The sequence below is a fragment of the Arachis ipaensis genome, chromosome B8 (assembly GCF_059453495.1).
Source record: "Arachis ipaensis isolate K30076 ecotype BB chromosome B8, ASM5945349v1, whole genome shotgun sequence".
Lineage (NCBI taxonomy): Eukaryota > Viridiplantae > Streptophyta > Magnoliopsida > Fabales > Fabaceae > Arachis > Arachis ipaensis.
The window spans coordinates 122946071-122964551 of NC_142443.1; the positions used below are offsets into that span (position 1 = coordinate 122946071).

Genomic DNA, 18481 nt, shown 5'->3' on the forward strand with positions numbered 1-18481 from the left:
TTAAAATATAAACATATTAAATACAATGGGAGTGACTGCACTTCTCAAAATCATTAAAAGGCATATATATATATATATATATATATATTAAATTTTTTATTTTTTTATTTAATTAATATATAATCGAGTCCACGGGTTGGTTCGGGTTCCGCACCTCCAAAATCGTTACCCGAACCATTTACTAGAAAGAGTCACTGGTTTGGTTCGGGTAGGACCCGATTACCCGTTGGTTCCAAAACCAATTTAATTGGTTCGATTTGAGTTCGGATAGATAATTGAATACCCGCTACCCATGCTCACCCCTAATTTTTAGTGAAGTATAATTTTTATAAGTCAAACTTTTTTTAACTTATATATTACTTTTGTATTTATTTGTTAATCTTTTTGTTCAAATCTAACTTATTTATCAAAATCAAATAGGATAAAAATTTATTCTCTTCTTTATATTTTATCAAAAAATTCTCCTTAAGTAAATATTTAATATATATAGTAAACTGTCAAAATTAATTTTTATTATATTATTATTATTATCATTATTATTGATTATACTATAAAATTTATTATTATATAATATATAAAATCCAAAATTCCATTATGATTTTAATTATCTAAAAAACTGTGTACAAAAATTTTATACCATTAGCTTGTATTAAGCGGGATATAAATCTAGTTACTGTAATTTATTGGGTATAACGATAAAACTAAGTTTTTATAGAAATATATAAACGCTGTTACTTTGCTTAAAATGACACGTGTAAGTCTAAGTAATTGTTACACTTCAAATAATTTTCATCAAAGTAATTTTTTTATAAGTCCCAGCATCTCTTCTGGAACATACAGCATCTCTTCTAGAACATAACCCTTGCACAATATTATAGAATTTACCAAAGCATAAATAAACAATAGTTGTTGACAAATTAAATCAGATAAGAATAAGAACAAAAAGGATAATACACTTCACATTTCCCAGCCATATAAGAAGTTTGAACAATTTGATGTTCATTTGAATTATTTGATCTTAGATTCGTTTCATCAATTGAATAGAACCAAACAGCTTGATTCAACCGAGAATCCAATTGAAATAAAGCAAAACGAACATGAATTGAGATGTGAATACAGCAATAAGGAAATTAGGACGAGAATGAATGCAATCATTGCCAGACGAAAATGGCGACTGTGAAAGAGATAGCGGGCAATGATTGAAAGAGACGAGAATGACAAAATTTTGGTGAATCAGTAATCTGAGAGAGACATGAACCACGATAATGAAGGGGTTAATCGCTAAAAAAACAATGACAGTGTGGGAGTGTGCGATGTAGGCATCTAAAAATGGTTTTAGGGTCGCTTGGTTGGGACATGGCTGGAGAACGTACACCTGACATTTTTCTTACACTATGCCCATTTTTCCCTCAATTATTTTTCTTTTTATAATTCAGGTCACCCATTCCCACCTACCATGCGTTTCACCACAATCCAAAAATCTAAGCCTGTAAGCCTTGAAAATGTTTTTTCCCCCCTGGTTGGTTTGAGATTAGTTTTCAAACTAACATTTATAGGTTTCTGGGTCTATAAATGGCATGAATTAGAAATAAAATACATAAATTAATTGTGACAGAAGTGTGCCTTCGGATAAGACTGGCATTGGTTTTGATTGTGCTCTTCGTGATGCCACCGGCAGGTGGGTGAAGGAAGCTGCCGGCTGCAACCCAGCTGGGTCTGTTCAGAGGACCGAATTCTTTGCAATTTGGAGGGGTCTTTCTCTTGCAAGGGAGTGTGGCTGCCGTCAGCTAGTGTGTGAGACTGACTGCTTGGATGCGTTTCTCGTGGTGACGTCCCACCTTCATGAAGCGTCTTTGGCAGAGGATGCTGATCTGCTCGTGCAAATTAGAGATTTGCTTCAGCTGAGTTGGGAAGTTCAGTTCAGCATTATCCCAAGAGAATCGAATTCTGTGGCAGACGCTTTAGCCAAGATGGGTGCTTACAACCTTGCTGGGGCTGAGGAGTGGCTGGATCTGCCGTTGGAGCTATGTGAGATCTTGAACAGGGAAGCCTCCACCATGGCGTGCTGACCCTGTTCCGTGTTTCTTGTTTTTTGCTCTTTTTCCTTTCCTTTTTAGCTGTAACTCTACCCAAAAAAATTTATAAAATTAGAATTTAAGGATAAGCTGGGTGATTGTAATGGTTTAAAAAAATCAGCCAAGTGTCAAACTGAAAATTAAGAGGGAAATCCTGATACACCTCAGAAGGTAAATAAGCACTGACATGAAAAGAATATGTAGCAGAAGCAGACCCGAAAATTTCAATAAGAATGCTTCAAGGGGCATGCAGTACAATTTCAATTACATGTTTAAGACCTACATGAAAATCAAAATTTGAATGACCATCATTAAATACTGCATGCGAATGCCATAATAACAGAGTATTATCTACAGAAGTAATCAAATGAATCAACAATTTTATAGTCAATTTTATTATTCAATTTCTGATATAATTGCTACCTAAAAATAGGATGTTATATAATCTTGAACATGAAAATTAGTAAATAGCTTTCAAAGTGACAGGTAAATCAGTTTCTCCCTTTAAAAAAAAGGGCATATGGAGAATAAAACATCACCAACTGAAGTGCAACAATAAAGTTCGATCAGCATGAAAAATATGGGTTAATAGTCAAATTAATCCCTGAAAGATAAGACATTCTTCAAATTCGTCCCTAAAAGATTTTTTCAATCAAATTGGTCCTTCAAAGATTACGAATTAATCATATCCGTCCTTCAGTTACTCCACTCACAATTTTCGTCAACAATTGATGATGTGAAATGTTAACTGATAGCATACATGACACATAACATGTTCAATTAGACGTTGACTAAATATGTTTAAGAAAATCTATCAATTTAATCGCTAGGTCATATTAGGAATAGGATTCTTGTAATTAGGGAAAATGACTAAATTAATAAATTTTCATAAACATTTGGTCTATATCCAATTAGACATATCAGGTATTATATATGTTATCAATTAACGTTTTATAACATCAATCTTGGAAGAAAATTGTTAATGGAGTGACGGGAAGACAAATATGATTAATTCGCAATCTTTGAATGACCAATTTGATTGAAAAAAATTTTCAGGGATGAATTTGAAGAATGTCTTATCTTTCAAGGACTAATTTGACTATTAACCCTGAAAAATATCTATATTGGGAGTGTTAGACACAATTCATTCAATGGGAACAAGGTCAACAAAAGTAAAACCTTCATTCAAAAATCAATATTCTACTCAATCCTAAAATTGTCACCCAACCTTGCAAAAGGAATAGGACCAAACATCAAAATTACATAAATAAACTAGTAAAACATACCGAAGCTATGTTTGTCAGTAACCATCAAGTTTTCCAACTTTTTGGCGGCCTCAGTCATGCCGTGAGCATTGTAAGCCTGCATTAAGCAAGCAAAAGTGATGCTATCAGGTTCACAATTTCTTTCCTTCATTGCCCGGAAAAATTCACCCATCTTTTCCAAGTCGCCAGCTTGGCCATAAGCACTAATAACACTATTAAAGAAGGGAGTATCCAATACTACATCAGAATTTTCTACATGCCTCATGATTGAGTCAACTTTGTCAATAAGCCCAGCTTTGCTATATGCATTGACAAGAGAGCAATAAGTTACAGTGTTAGGCTTCACACCTAGATGCTTCATCCTATTGAAGTGTTTATCCATCTTCTCGATTTCTCCAGCTTTTCCAAACACATCAATAACCGTATTATATGTTACAATTGTAGGAGAGAAAAATCTCCGTTTCATAAAATCCATAACAGACTGCATCTTCTCATACATGCCTGCTTTCCCATAGGACTTTATCATCATATTGAATGTCTTTAAGTCTGCTTTAACGCCCATTAGCTGAAATTCATCATACCATTTCTCCATCTTGTCAATTTTCCTACCTTCTCCGTACGCTCCTATAATAGAGTTCAGTGTGAAAACATCTGGTTGGCAATTGCCACTTTCAACCATATCCGCCAGTGAGTTTTCCATGTGTTCAAACATGCCAGCCTTACCATACCCATCAATTATGGTATTATATGTCACATTGTTACATTCAATGCCTACATAAGACATCTCCGAAAGAACATGACCAATTAAATCAAAACGTTGAAATTTTGTGCAGCTGCTGATAAGAATAGAATATGTATATATATCCGGTTCACAGTCAACAACTGATTTCATATCTTCAACAGTACCAAATGCCTGATGAAAGGAACCACTTAGACCGTAAGCACCTACCAGAGCGGTGTAGACATCAACAGTAGGTCTAAGCCCTTCCGACAACATTATCTCAAAGATCTGACCAGCCTCTTCAGGTTTCCTGCACTTGCCAAGCATCATCAATATTTTTGCATATGTTTGGCATCTAGGTTCATACCAATGTTGCCTACGAAGAAGTGCAAAAATCTGCAAAAAAGATGTCCATCAAATTTCAGAAAAGGCTAAAGCTAAGCCCTAAACCCTAAACCCAATATGTCCCTATAAGAATATACCTAAGAATATTCCAATTCTTTTAATATTTTTGTAACAAGGATTTAATTACAATTTTTTTTATAAACATTTGATCCATATAGCCGACCCCACCTAGTGGGACAAGGCTTTGTTATTGTTGTTGTTGTTGTTGTATCAGGACCTAATTACAAACTTTTGAAGTATAGGAACCTACTCACAAATTGAGTAAAATTATAAGGACTTCCATATTAATTAAACCTTTAGATGATAATAATAATAACAAGAAGAAAAGTATTAAAAACTTGAGCAAAAGAGATTGTGTTGCATTGACTTTCTTTGTAATTAAGTAACATTACACATTTCATCCTTTGATTGTCATGGCTACATTAACTTCCTTACAGAGGAGATCAATGTCATGCTGACAGTAGAGTTAGTGACATATCACCTAAATCTCAAGGATAATGTATAATTTTATAAATCATGGTGTGTTGTGTGTAACAACACATAATTCAAGAGAGATTAATGAAATTCCCCCTAAGTTAAGCTACCAGAATCATGAGCCCTATAAAATAATTAACACAAAAACATGCTAAAATGGAGTACACCCACGGATCCCTCACAATTTTATTTTATTTTATTTCTTGATAAAAGAAATTCATTAAGATGAAAGGTAAAAATAAATGGAGGACAACGATTAGAACTCCAACAAATGACAAACAAAACAAAAGCAGAGCTATCCATAAAGCATTGCTTTTGAATCTCTCATCATGTCTGAGATGGAAAATCCTCTTAACAAAATTAGAGCTATCTATAAAGTAGATGCCAATCATCTTATCCTATCCCATAAACTTGTTTGTCAGAAAATCTTAAAACCTACCAATTTAAGAGAAGAGAGGGGAATGACAAGAAAGTGGCACATTTTGTCTCCCTTGCATCTCAGTCTCCAATTTCAAAGCTCCCTCCAAATTGGTGGACAAATAGGAACTAGCTAAATTCTCTTCATTTTTCCCATCAAACTTATTGATCATCCAAACAAGAGAATGACATGTTCTATTCTCCTTCACTACTTGCCTTTCCCTTCTATTCCATTGAGAGTAGTCATGCCCTTACATCATCTAGAAAACACCCACACATACCCTTATATGGTTAAGGAGATCTCCCCATAACTTGCCTAAGTACACAACAAGACACTAAACTTACAAAACATTGGAGATATCATAAAACCAACCAAGAACATTCATCATCATGTGTACATCCTCACCATTTATCACAAACATTTTTTTCTTTTGATTTTTCACCATTGTTTGTTGTTAAAATTCATGGTTACTCAGCAGAAATATTAGAGTAACTAAACTAAAGAGAGAAAGATAATATATTGTGTTTAGATTGTCGTTTGTTACAATAGAAAAGACCAATATATACAGAGAGGAGAGTAATAAATGTAAAGCACATATCAACTACTCTCCACTAATACACCATTTAAACTACTAACTACACCATTTAAACTACTAACCACTATCTAACAATAGGATCACTTCTCATATTTCAGCACTCACCCTCAAGCTTGAGCATGTAGATAACATGCATCAAGCTTGGAACATAAATAACTGATAGACGATATTATGAGATATCAAAGGATAATCTCTTTTATGTTTAAAACTCCCACCTCAAGCTAAAGCTTAATAAGTGAAAACTATATTGCCATTGGTTTAAATTGGAAGCTGGAATCTAACACAATACTATAAACACCACTTTATACATGAGGAAAACTAGAGGCCGATGCTTGGAAGGTAGGTGACTTACTCCCCCTCAATGTGACAGTGGCATTGAACAATCAGCCAAATACAAGCAGAAAAACGTAGACATCTGAGAAGACCACAAGGCCAAGGGCATAGACAGAAATGCAGAAAAGCGCAAAATATGAAAGATGTGATCAGCAGTGGAGTACGGAGACAGACACGGATGAACAGGGCAGTAGAGCCAGACCAAAAAGGGAAATGCAAAAAGTTGCAAAAGATGAAAAATTGTCAGATGTGAAAAAAACGACCACTTCTAGAAAGAGAACAACTAGGGAAGCAAGGTGGTGCAAAAAGCAGCAGAATACAGTAGCAGATACGCCCTCACGTGCTGGTGGAAGTGATGGAACTTGGAAGTGACTTGTTCATGAAAGAGAAGCAGCGTGTGGATTATCAGGCACGACACTGTTGACAGGGTTGGACATCTATAGACAAGGAGAAGCTCATGATATGATCGTTGGTCAGATTGGATGACGGTGAACGGTGGCGGCAGCACTGGAGAAGTTCTGAAGGTGGTTGGATTGTTGGAAGGTGGCTTTGGGCTGCGAGAGTAATAAATGTAAAACACCTATCAACTACTCTCCAGTAACGCACCATCTAAACTAATAACCATTATATAATATTAATATCACTTCTCATATTTCAACAATTACTTTTTTCAAATTTTCACCCTCTTAATAACAATCTCATGAACGGTGAGATGCTCCACTTGCTCATTTGCAATTTGTACATTACAAATATCCTCTACCCAGTGTTATTGATTTTAAGAGTATACTAGATACCCAATTGACATGTTAGCCTTTATGAATCAAGTTCGTCTATATTCATGAAAGCTCCAAGTTCAATTGAAAACTCTTGTTTGATTGCCTTGCCTCTACCATGCAACATTGAACATAAAAATGGCCCCTACATAATTTTTTGTTTAACTTGTCCCTAACATTTACAAACAGTTTCAATATCATCCTTCCATTTTATGAGGATGAGGTGGATGAAAGGAGAGTTAGAACTTAGAAAGGATATTGTAGGAAACTTTCTTTCCTCTTAAAAGTTTCTGTCACGTTTTACAGAAGTATGATTTTTGAAACAGTTTGTAAACGTTAGGGATGATTTTGACAAAAAAAGTAAAAAGTTTATGGACCATTTTTATTTTCACCCTAATTTGGAAATAACTTTATACATAACACAGCAAAAAGCATCAAACTAGAACCTACCTTGAGTGCAGCCTGCCATCGACACCCTTTGATGGCCTCATCCAAGGCTTCAAGAACAGCCTTGGGCCATAGCTGCCTGTGCTTCCATGAGTTCCCTTTGTTTTCCACCCCTTTGATGGCAGCTTCCGTTCGTAGAATCCGCGATAGGTCCTTGTTGGAATCCTTTTGGATCCCAGAAGACAATGGTTTCAAGCCTCGCTTCATGAATTCAACACGAAGTGGGAATGGTGGGTTTGGAGCGGTGTTGATGTGGCTGTGTTTAAGGAATTCTGTTGAATGCATGATGGGGGCTGTGGAGGAGATGGAAGAGGCCCATCTAAGGCTAGTGGAGTCCACGAGATGAATCTCCATTGGAGAGAGTGAGTGTGATTTCTGTGAGTCAGGTTGTGCTTGTGGGAATGAGAGGACGAGCACAACTTCTACTAAATTAACATTCCAATGCATTTAGCAATCCCATTGATCCACATTTTGGCACCACATTCATGCGTTTTCCCACCATTTTCCCCTAGCAAATCATGACCATTACCCTTCATGCTCATGCATGTCAATTTTGATGTGTTCTGCAACAAAGCACTGATAGTCAATGGCCAAAATGATGCATGTCATATCTATATGGGAATGAAGCATGCATGATGTGACAAATCAATTGGATTCCACGATGTGAGTTGATGTTTGGCTTCGTGCAGTTAAGGCACAAGATGCTGAACTATAGATGATGCACACAGATTCTCATAATAACTTTTGAGCATCAGCAATATTATATGCCCCTATCTGTATCTATAAGTACCAACCTTTAAATCATAATCATAAGCAAGTGCAGTGCACTTTTATGATTTCCATCAAAGTATCTATGTAAGCATCATTTATATCTTGCAGCTTTTTTAGCCAATTCTTATGTCTAGCGTAGAAAGCATATTTGGCTAATTCCTACTTCAAGGATTCTTAGGCACAGATAGTCTTAAACTTTTAATTCCACAAGCTTTTAAATGTCTTTCCACGACATACAAGATTCATAATTTCACCATACAATTCACATATCCTTCATTACTTAATATGAAACTCAAAGCCTTAAATTCATATTTCTCTTTATTACAACTTTTCCCTAGACTTTACGAAAACTACATTTATCAAAATTCTAATTTTAATTACTTTTTAGTTTCAACCAAGTTAACTTAATTACTCTAAGAAACTAAAAATTAGAATTCTTGATTCATAATTTCTAATTAACCATCATTTAATGTTAACCTACGGATAATTCTTAGTGATTACTTGAATTGTTTACAAATTTACATTATTATAAACTAAAACTATTAAATTATCTTCTTTATTTTTAACTCTAATTACTTACATGACAACAACTCTAATGGTACTCGTTAAAAAGCATCTAGTTACATTTTCTAACTCTAGTAATTAATCCAAAAGCCACCTAATCCAATTAGTTCTCTAGCCACACAAACCCACATTTCTGCTCTAATTAACCTATATAAATCCTAGTTGACCACTTGCAAAGCTTAAAAAAGCTTATTCCTAAGCTTAGAAGTTACAATATAAGGTTGCGAGAACCGAACCGGTCATTAAACCGGTCGAGTAGCTGGTTCAATAGTTCAAGGTCCAACCGTGGTCCAACCATGGTCGAACCAGTTTCATTAAATATAAAATAAAATTATTAAAAATACAATATAAATCTTTTAAAATTTAAATTCAATCATTCATATAATAATAAAATTTAAAATTTCATAACCCACCCACTAACTAAACTATATCTCATCTCATCATTAAAATTCTACATTCAAATTCAAACATCAAAATTTATAACTAAAACAAATCATGGCATAAAATACTATATCCACATTCCATCAACAATCACCAACAATCAATAATAATGTCAACAATTGCTTAATTAGACAAAACTCACTCAATTAATGCCAAATTACTAATTAGAAATAGCTATGAACCAATCTCAGCAGCAATATTTTTCCAAGATGTGCAAAGCAAACCATCCCCTGCCCCCTGAAAATCCTAAAAGGAAAGAGATTTACCAATGATTGACCAACTTCTATTTTAACATTCAAACCTTCTAAACAGTTCTAAAAAATTGGTACAACCTCAAAGAAGAAAAGTCTAAAACCCAACTTCATGTTTCAGTTGCAGTTACAACTTATAACATAGCATACCTTCAACGAGCATAAAACAAAGGGACAAAACAGAACCAAATTACAAATTACAAATATACATACAGCAGTTACAGCAAAATAAAACCTCAGCCATTACAGCAATTACAGCAAAATTACCCAAACTCCTTGTTAAGGCTGTTGGCGGCAGCATTAGTACCGGCCTTATCAGAGGCACCATATTTGGAAAAATCATCCTTCACTCGCTCCAGAAACGCAATAGGAACCTGCCTTCCAGCAGATTTATCCGCAACAACACAGTAAGCTGAAAAACGACAATGCAGCATTTCAAATCACTCAAACACAATGAGAATTCCACCCTAACAATCATCTGAGCAAAAATGCATACGTATGTACACAAAATTGAATCAGAGGAAAACAGATCTAGAGAGAAAAAGAGAGGAACCGACTGAAGCCATTATTGAAGAGGAAGCTGAAGGTGTGGTTGTCGCAGTTGTAGGTGAACTTGTTATTGGAGGAAGGAAGCTTCTGGAGGCACTGGAACGACGGCGAGGAGAACAGGGCTGAGTAGATGTTCGCGACGTCGAGCGACAGAAACGTTCGGCGGCAACGACGGCACCCTCGGGCTCGACGACGACGAGGACAGGTCCGGGATTGACGACCTTCTGGCGACGACGACGAGGATAGGACCGGGCTTGACGGCACCCTCGGGCTTGACGACGCGGGGAGGAGAGAATACCTTCGAGAAGCTAGGATGGCAATCACTGGTTGTCACCGCCGATAGTGGCGGGAGCTGATGGGGGCTGAAAAGCTTGTTGATTTTGTTCTGATAGGGGTTAGGTTGGTCAATTTGAGGCTTTGGGCGTTTGTGAAAGATTGAAGGTGGACTGAGGTTTTTTTTTTTTTTTATCAAAACAGCGCCGTTTTGTGTAGATTAGAGCACGCAAACATTTTCAAAACCCGGCCGGTTCAATCGGTTCAACGGTTACGTCGGTTCGACCGTTTTTAACCGGTTTTTACAAAACGGTTTTAGATGTCAATCGGACCGGTCAGATGATCGGTTTTCGGTTAATCCGATCGAACCGACCAGTTCGGTCCGGTTTTCAAAACACTAGACATCGATTACCCACTCTAACCAATATTAACATGTGGATCATCCACGTGTCATCATTTTAAGCTCAGTTAAACCATAAAAAGCTATTATCAACAGCATCATCCACTCAATAATCAGTTAATCACAATTAACCAAAAAACCTTACCTCAGAGCTTAATTTGATAGTCACAGAATTTTAGGGATAAAGGCAGTTAGCAGAAGCAGCAACAACTCAGGCAGTTTCAGCAGTGACATGGACATCGGCTACCACTACAACTCACGCCAGCAGCTCCAATAAGACAGAACAGAACCAGCGATGCAGCCCGAATCCGGTGAAATAGGGGTGGTGGAAGAGAGAAGGCAGAGGTGACGGCATTGGAGCAGGTTCAGAAGCAGAATCGGCAGTGGTTCCGGCAACTTCAGCGGCAGCAGTTCCAGCAGACAGGGACGGCAGGCGTGGTAGCAACAATGGCAGAGACGGAGGCAAAATGGTGGCTTTGAAACAACAAGCAACAGTGGCGGCGGCGGTTTCTCCCGGCGACTCTTCCTCTTTCTCGAGCTCGCCTCTCCTCCTTCTCAACCTCCCTTTCTCACGGTCTCACTTCTCCTCTGCTATCCACGACTCTTACCTACGTGCAACAATAACAATACCGCCAACACTTCCACGCCACTCCCTTCGACCTTCCCTCTCGGCCTCTGTGTTAAAGCGGATACTCCAATGAAGTTATCCAATTTGTCTTCCGATGTACTTTCATCCAAGACCATTGGATAGATTTTGATAGAAAAATGAAAACATCGTGTAAATAACTAAATATGGATTAATTTTGATTGGATCAACATACTATAAAGTAATAAGTGTTGGAAAATTACTCTTAAAGGCTTTGTTTGGATATAGGAAAGAAAATAGAAAGAAAGAAAATAAGAGGAAAGAAAATGAGAGGAAAGAAAATAGAAGGAAAAGTAGAATTATTTGTGTGTTGTTTGGATGAAGAGAAAATAAATGGAAAGAAAATAGAGAAAATATTTTCTTTTGTTTGGATGAGAAAAAAAGTGAGAAGAAAGAAAATCATAATGATATAAAGTTACATTAATACCCTTATAATAAAATAAAGTATAAATATTTTTATTTATTTATGTTTTATTGTATTTTATGAATATTATAAAATATTATAATTTTATAAATTATTTATCTAATACATATATAATGTTTAAATATAAATCTTTATTATAATAATATATTAAAACTATTAAAACTAAATTTATATTAATAATTATTAATAATAATAGAATTAGGGGTAGTATTGTAAATATACCAAAAGTAACATTATCCTTCTTGTTTTCTTGCTTCTAATGGAGAGAAAAAAATTTTGTGGGACCCACACCAAAATTTTCTTTTCTTCCCATTTTCTTTGGTATCCAAACAAAAGAAAATAAAAATTTCCACTCATTTTCTTTCCACCACTTTTCTTTTCTCTTATTTTCCCTTAATCCAAACATAGTGAAAGAGAAAAAAATAAATAGGTTCTTGAACTTTTTATTCGAAGATATTTTAGTCTTTCACGATTTGAAAATATGAAAATATCATTGACCACTCAAAACGCTTGATATATGGATTCTTCCATTTAATCAGCTTTCTAACATCAAACGAATATGTCTGATGTGGCACCCATGTGTTTATTATAGAGTGATGTATTCGTTATGTTGTCGATGCGTCATCTTTCCATAAGGTTAGAGGACAACTAGGTCCTTATGCTCCCAAAACAATGTCATTCTGGGAGCTGCCCTAACTCTTCAAATTGGGGCCAGACGCCATTGCAGCCCTATAGTTAGAGGATTTTTTTTTTGTTTAAAATTGTGTTCTATTGCCAGTGAAGGAGGTTCTTCGAGCACGCAACGAGTCCGATTGCAGTCTAATATTCATTGCATGGAAGATGGAGACGAGAAGGATGACATTGCTCCAATATGCAAATGTGGAGTGTATGATAAATTGTACAAGTTCAGGACGCCAACTAACTCCAATCGGTTGTTTTTTGGGTGCCCCTTCTTTAAGGTAAGATGGTTATGTAAAGATTGATTAAGTTAGAAAGGAAGCTTGTTTATTTACAAAGGAAGAAAAAAAAAACTAATTTGTTGATTATTCTTGTGTGTTTGCTAGTAACTTGTGTTGCTGTTGTTGTAATTAAGTCTTGAAAAATAGTCAATTAAAGAAGCTATGCATTGTTGTTGACTTATTGTGATGAACTATAGTTTGAGTTCACAGAATTTAGTTATGTTTATCCATTAATGAATGATAATATTTTGTTGTTGTTATATAGTGTGTTTAAATGGCTATATAATATTTTGCTGATGGTCTAACTATGTGAATTTCATTAAATGTTTTGGTTTATTAAACATCCAAACATAAGATATAATAAGTTAAAAAGATTACAATCTTAATAAAATAACATAACATACAGTAGGTCATAGCACCAAAAATTTGTCCTTAGAAAGTATTTCCCATGATGGAAAACAAGAACACCAAATACATCATTCATTTGTAACATTTTTCGACACTGAAAACAACACAAAAATCATACATAGTTAACAATGATCCAAATTTTTCAATTGGATAAGTCCTAAATATTACTCTAAACCTCACTAGCCCCACATAACTAATAGTAATTAGCCACTATCCTCACTTATAGTCCCTATAAACCTTATCCTAGGACATACATAACAAATAAAAAGCAGGAGTACAATAAGTTTTAATAACAATGTACTTACTACTCTCCACGATGGACGTAGCTATAACAACAAAGCTTCACTAGAGCTGCTTCACAGAACACCAATAGCGATATGATGAGCGGATATTTTATACGCTTTTTGCTATCATTTTCATATAGTTTTTAGCATGTTTTGTTTAATTTTTATTAAGTTTTCATAGGTTTTAGTGTTAAATTCACATTTTTGGATTCTACTTTGATTTTTTGTGTTTTTATACAATTTTAGGTATTTTCTGGCTGAAATTGAGGAGCTGGAGCAAAAGTCTGATTCAGAGACAGAGAAAGCACTGCAGATGCTGTCTAAATCTGACCTCCTTGCACTCGAATGCGCTTTTCTGGAGCTACAGAAGTCCAAATGGACCGTTCTCAATGGCTATGGAAAGCTGACTTCCAGAGCTTTCCAGCAATGTATAATAATTTATACTTTGCTTCAGAATAGAAGGCCCAAAACTGGCGTCCAACACCAGCCTCCTGCCCCATTCCAAGCGTCCAGTGCCCAAAGGAGGAGACCAGCATCCAAACGCCCAAAGAGGATCTCCTAGCCAGTGTTCAACACCCTAGAGGCCTCATAGCATGTGGATCTCATCAAAGCTCAGTCCAAACACTCACCAAGTGGGCCCCAGAAGTGGATTTTAGCACTAAAAAGACTGTTTTACCCTTCTTAATGTAATCCTTAGTCATTAGTTTAGTATTTAAGGGATATTTTACATAATCATAGAGGACTTTTAGCCATATTTCGTCTTTCACATTATGTTCTCTATCAGTATGAGTTTCTAAACCTCCTAGGTTGAGAGGAGGAGTCCTGCTAAGTTTTATGGATTAATAAAAGTACTACTGTTCTTTCTCAATTCGTGTTTGATTCTCTGTTCTAAGATGTATCTTCGTTCGTCATCAGTATGAATGTGTTGAACTGGCATAAGGTTATCACATTCTACATGGGTTCAGAGTGAGTCTTTCATCGGACAATGATGAACCACCAGCTTAATTATACATCTCTTAGACAGCTAATCCACGACTTCGTTGGGGACTTCTCGAGACACCAGTTCAGCCGAAGTATGGGAAAATTAGGGTCTCTGTGGTAGAGTCTTGAACCCAAAGGCACAACATTCTCTGATTCAGAAGATCCGACCTTGTTTGTGGCGTTTTGAGTAGGATCACCAAGGATAATGGACTGCAGGAGCTTCACCCTTAATCAGAATGGATCCGCACTAACCCTGGGGTTCAGATCTGGAGGAGTATTGGCGGCTGCTCCAACCAGCGTCAATCACATACAACCTGCCATAGAAGAAATCATTCACAATTGAAGAAGACAATAAGACCAGAGTTAATCCAGAAGGACAAAGCATCTCCAAGCCTTAACAATCTTCTTATCACTATTTACATTCGAATTCACAAAGTATTTTATACCCTTTTTTTATTCCTTTTATGCAATTTCACAAACATACCAACTCTTCTATTCGCCAAAAAACACCATAATGACACTTACTATCACTCCATGTCATATAAGCGCCACCTAATCTCACTCCGTTACGTTTTGCCAACCAAATTGAACGAAAAGACCCATATATCAAGCATTTTGAATGGTCAGAGATACTTTTATATTTTCAAATTTTGAGAAACTAAAATGTCTTTGAATAAAAGTTCAAAAATCTATTTGTCATTTTTTCTAAATTAAAATATTAAAAATATATTTTATACAAGTTATAAAATTAATAATAATTAATTTTTATTTTATTAATTTTTTATTTTAGAAAATCTAAATACATTTTTATTGATCATTCAATGACTAAGCAAACGGTCTAACTAGATTGTACTTCATTATTGTTAAAAAAAATTGGTTAAAAGAAAAATAAAAATGTTTGGTAACCAAAGAAAATCAGCCAAAAATAACCATAACTTATCTTATTTAGCATACATTAATTGTAGCGACAATTAATAATTACTAAATAAGACAAGTTCTGACTGTTTTTTTTTTTTTGTTTCCCTAACATTACTGAAAGAAAAAAAATAGGAAAGTGACAAAGCAAAATATCAATTGTTATTAAATTTATATTTTCATTATAGGTGAATTTTACTATCTTAATTTAACGATAATTAAATATTATTTTTTCATTTTATAAATCACTTCAGTTCAAAAAATGTTGATCTGTTAAAAAATCTAATTAAGTTGGATCAATTTAATAGACTAAAGAAATTGTAACAAAATAATATTTAATTTTCTTAATTTATTCGTATTATTAATCTAACAAAAGTACAAATTACTTCTGAAACTCTTGATCTTCCCTAAACTCTCAAAGGATAACACCTTGGCACCAAATCAATGTTTCCTTTGCATTGTCATCACAGTTGCTGCATGAGTTGCATAATGATGGAATCGATTTTTTCGGTGGCTAGAGTTGCAATTTTGAAAGGCATCACCTAAAGTCTCACTATAATGCCTCCTTTTTGTGATTCCGTCTCCTCTGGTCCTCTATCGGCATGGTGGAAAGTGAATCGCGAGAAGCCCTCTGAGTGTGGGAGCAATTTATCTTGGAAAGTGTGTCGGACACTATATCCCATGAGTGTGATGGGTATTACATCCCAAGAGTGTGGCGGGCACTATATCCCAAGAGTGTGAGAATACTTTATCCCAGAAAATGCGGTGGGTACTATATCCCATAAGTGTGACAGGCACTATATCGCAAGAGTGTGGATGCATGTCAGAGAGATAATATCCGGAATAGCTACCGGATATGTTGGGTTCTGGCAATATAACCGACACGTGAGCTCATGGCCAGTAGGATAAGTATGCATCATGTGCATTTGTATGACTTGTTTGGTGATAAACCCCATTTTTAGGGTTTATCTTGTGCTTAATTTAAGGGGTTTTATCACCCTTTTCCCACATTTATTCCATGAAATGGCATGGTTTAATGTATTTCTCCTAATTTGTGCTTAAATGTGAAAACATACTTTTTAGGCCCTTAATTGGTTAATTTTAATTCACCTTTGATTCCACTAGATACCTTGATGTGTTTGTTGAGTGATTTCAGGATGAAAAGGCTAGGAATGGATCAAAAGGGTGAACAGGAAAAGCATGCAAGTGGAGAACTCATGAAGAAACAAGGATTTGGGATGCTGAGATCGATGCGCACGCGCAGCAGACGCGCACGCGTAGATTATGGATTCGCATGGCGACGCGTACGCGTACATGACGCGTACGCGTGGATAGCAAGTTGTCAAGCGACGCGTACGCGTGACCCACGCGTACGCGTCGATGCTCGCACGTGACTCACTTAAAGGCAAAACGCTGGGGGCGAATTTTGGGCTTCCCAGGCCCAAATCCAACTCACTTTCTGAGCCTATTTACATGCGGAAGTCAAAGGGGATCACACATTACATCACTAGGAATTAGTTTAGTTTTAGTTTTGGAGGAAAAGTTAGTTTCTAGAGAGAGAAGATCTCTCTTCTCTCTAGAATTGGGTTAGAGATAGATTAGGATTTCTTAGATCTAGGTTAATTTCATGCTTTGATTTACTTTTTCTTTATCAATTCTTGTTCCTCTACCTCTCCTCTCTCTAGTTTTGTACTTTAATCTTTGTAATTCTTTACTTTTATATTGATGCACTTTTGTTTCTTCTATTTCTCTTTTAATGTAATTTATGATTCATGTTCCTTTATTGTTGAATTGATTTGTTGTTGTTTAATTCCTTACAATTGAGTAGTGTGGATTTACTTTTCTTACAATTTCATTATGCTTTCCTTTTATGCCTTCCAAGTGCTTGATTAAATGCTTAGAAGGATGCTAGAGTAGATTTTTGTGTTCTTGGCTTGGGAAGGTAACTTAGGAATTCTTGAGTCACTAATGTCCAAGTGATTGATAATTGGTAGCCATTGACTCTAGTTTGCATTAATTCAATTAGTGAGTGGCTAGGACTTATGGACTTTGATTGGTATAGCTCATTTGACTTTCCTTTGCTTGTTAGAGGATGATTTAATGGGATTGATCCTTGCAATTATCATGTTGTGGTTAGTGATAAGGATAGAGATCCTTGACCACCAAACCTTGCCAAGACCTCTTTTTACCATTTAATTTTCATTGCCATTTACAATTCTTGTTTCTTATTCTAAAAACCCCAAAACATACCTCTAACCAATAACAAGAACACTTTATTGCAATTCCTAGGGAGAACAACCCGAGGTTTGAATACTTCGGTTACTTTTATAGGGGTTTGTTACTTGTGACAACCAAATGTTTGTATGAAAGGATTATTTGTTGGTTTAGAAACTATACTTGCAACGAGAATTCATTTGTGAAATTCTTTACCATAAAAAATCCGTTCATCATTTGGGTATGCATTTATTTTGGTTTTCCTAGTTACTTATCTGTGGTTAACTGCTATTTGATCTAATTGTTATAGCTGCTATCTATATCTGTGCATTCCTTATTTGTTTTGTGTGTGTTTGCAGCTGAGAGATCCCTCATGCTTGCGGAGGTGACGCTGAGGGTAGTTCCACCGGTGACTTGGAGGGTTGGAGGAGACAGAAAGTAAAATGTTAGGTTAGAGTTAGATTAGAACGTGAATACCTTAGATAGTTTTACCTAATTTCTGGTTTAGTTGGACCTTAAGTTTAAATCTGAGTGTTGAAGTTCTAGGAATGCCTCTGGCTTTCGCAGGACCTTATACATTATCTATGCAGGCACCTTTACCATACTGAAAACCTCAAGTTCTCATTCCATACGTATATTATTGTTTTTAGATGCAGGATGCGAGGTACCGCACTGAGCATTCTGGAGACTCTTTGGAAGCGAAGGACTCTCGGGACTTATGTTGTATTTTGTTTATGTTTATATATGTATAGATTTTCCACCTTGTATATATTGTGTTTTGTCCCTCTTAGAGGTTGATTCGAAGAAACAGGAATATTTACTTGGTGTTTTGGGATGTATTCTAGGTTATATATATATATATACTCTGGCCGGCTTTAGCTTCACAGGTCGAGTT

At 35.7% G+C, this 18481-nt stretch overlaps 1 protein-coding gene across 11 annotated transcripts; it reads right to left on the bottom strand.

Moving 5' to 3' along the window:
* Positions 1-928: 928 nt before the first annotated feature.
* LOC107613259 (uncharacterized) lies at positions 929-11483 on the bottom strand. Of its 11 annotated transcripts, XR_002352845.2 has the most exons (8): positions 10901-11454; positions 10091-10467; positions 9801-9945; positions 7510-8069; positions 3601-4457; positions 3362-3437; positions 2291-2354; positions 2055-2125 (listed from the first exon to the last, which is right to left on the bottom strand). XR_002352845.2 is itself a non-coding variant. In XM_021109709.2 (7 exons), exons 4-6 carry the CDS (start codon positions 7951-7953, stop codon positions 2314-2316), a joined length of 1581 nt encoding a protein of 526 aa, XP_020965368.1. In that variant the 5' UTR covers positions 7954-8069; positions 9801-9945; positions 10091-10467; positions 10901-11454; the 3' UTR covers positions 929-2125; positions 2291-2313. The 11 variants fall into 11 exon arrangements, 7 of the variants coding, with proteins under 7 accessions (XP_020965368.1, XP_016170664.1, XP_088353421.1 ...); XM_021109709.2 differs by having other exon boundaries at positions 929-2125; positions 3362-4457; XR_001613980.3 differs by lacking the exon at positions 2291-2354 and having other exon boundaries at positions 1986-2125.
* Positions 11484-18481: the final 6998 nt, after the last annotated feature.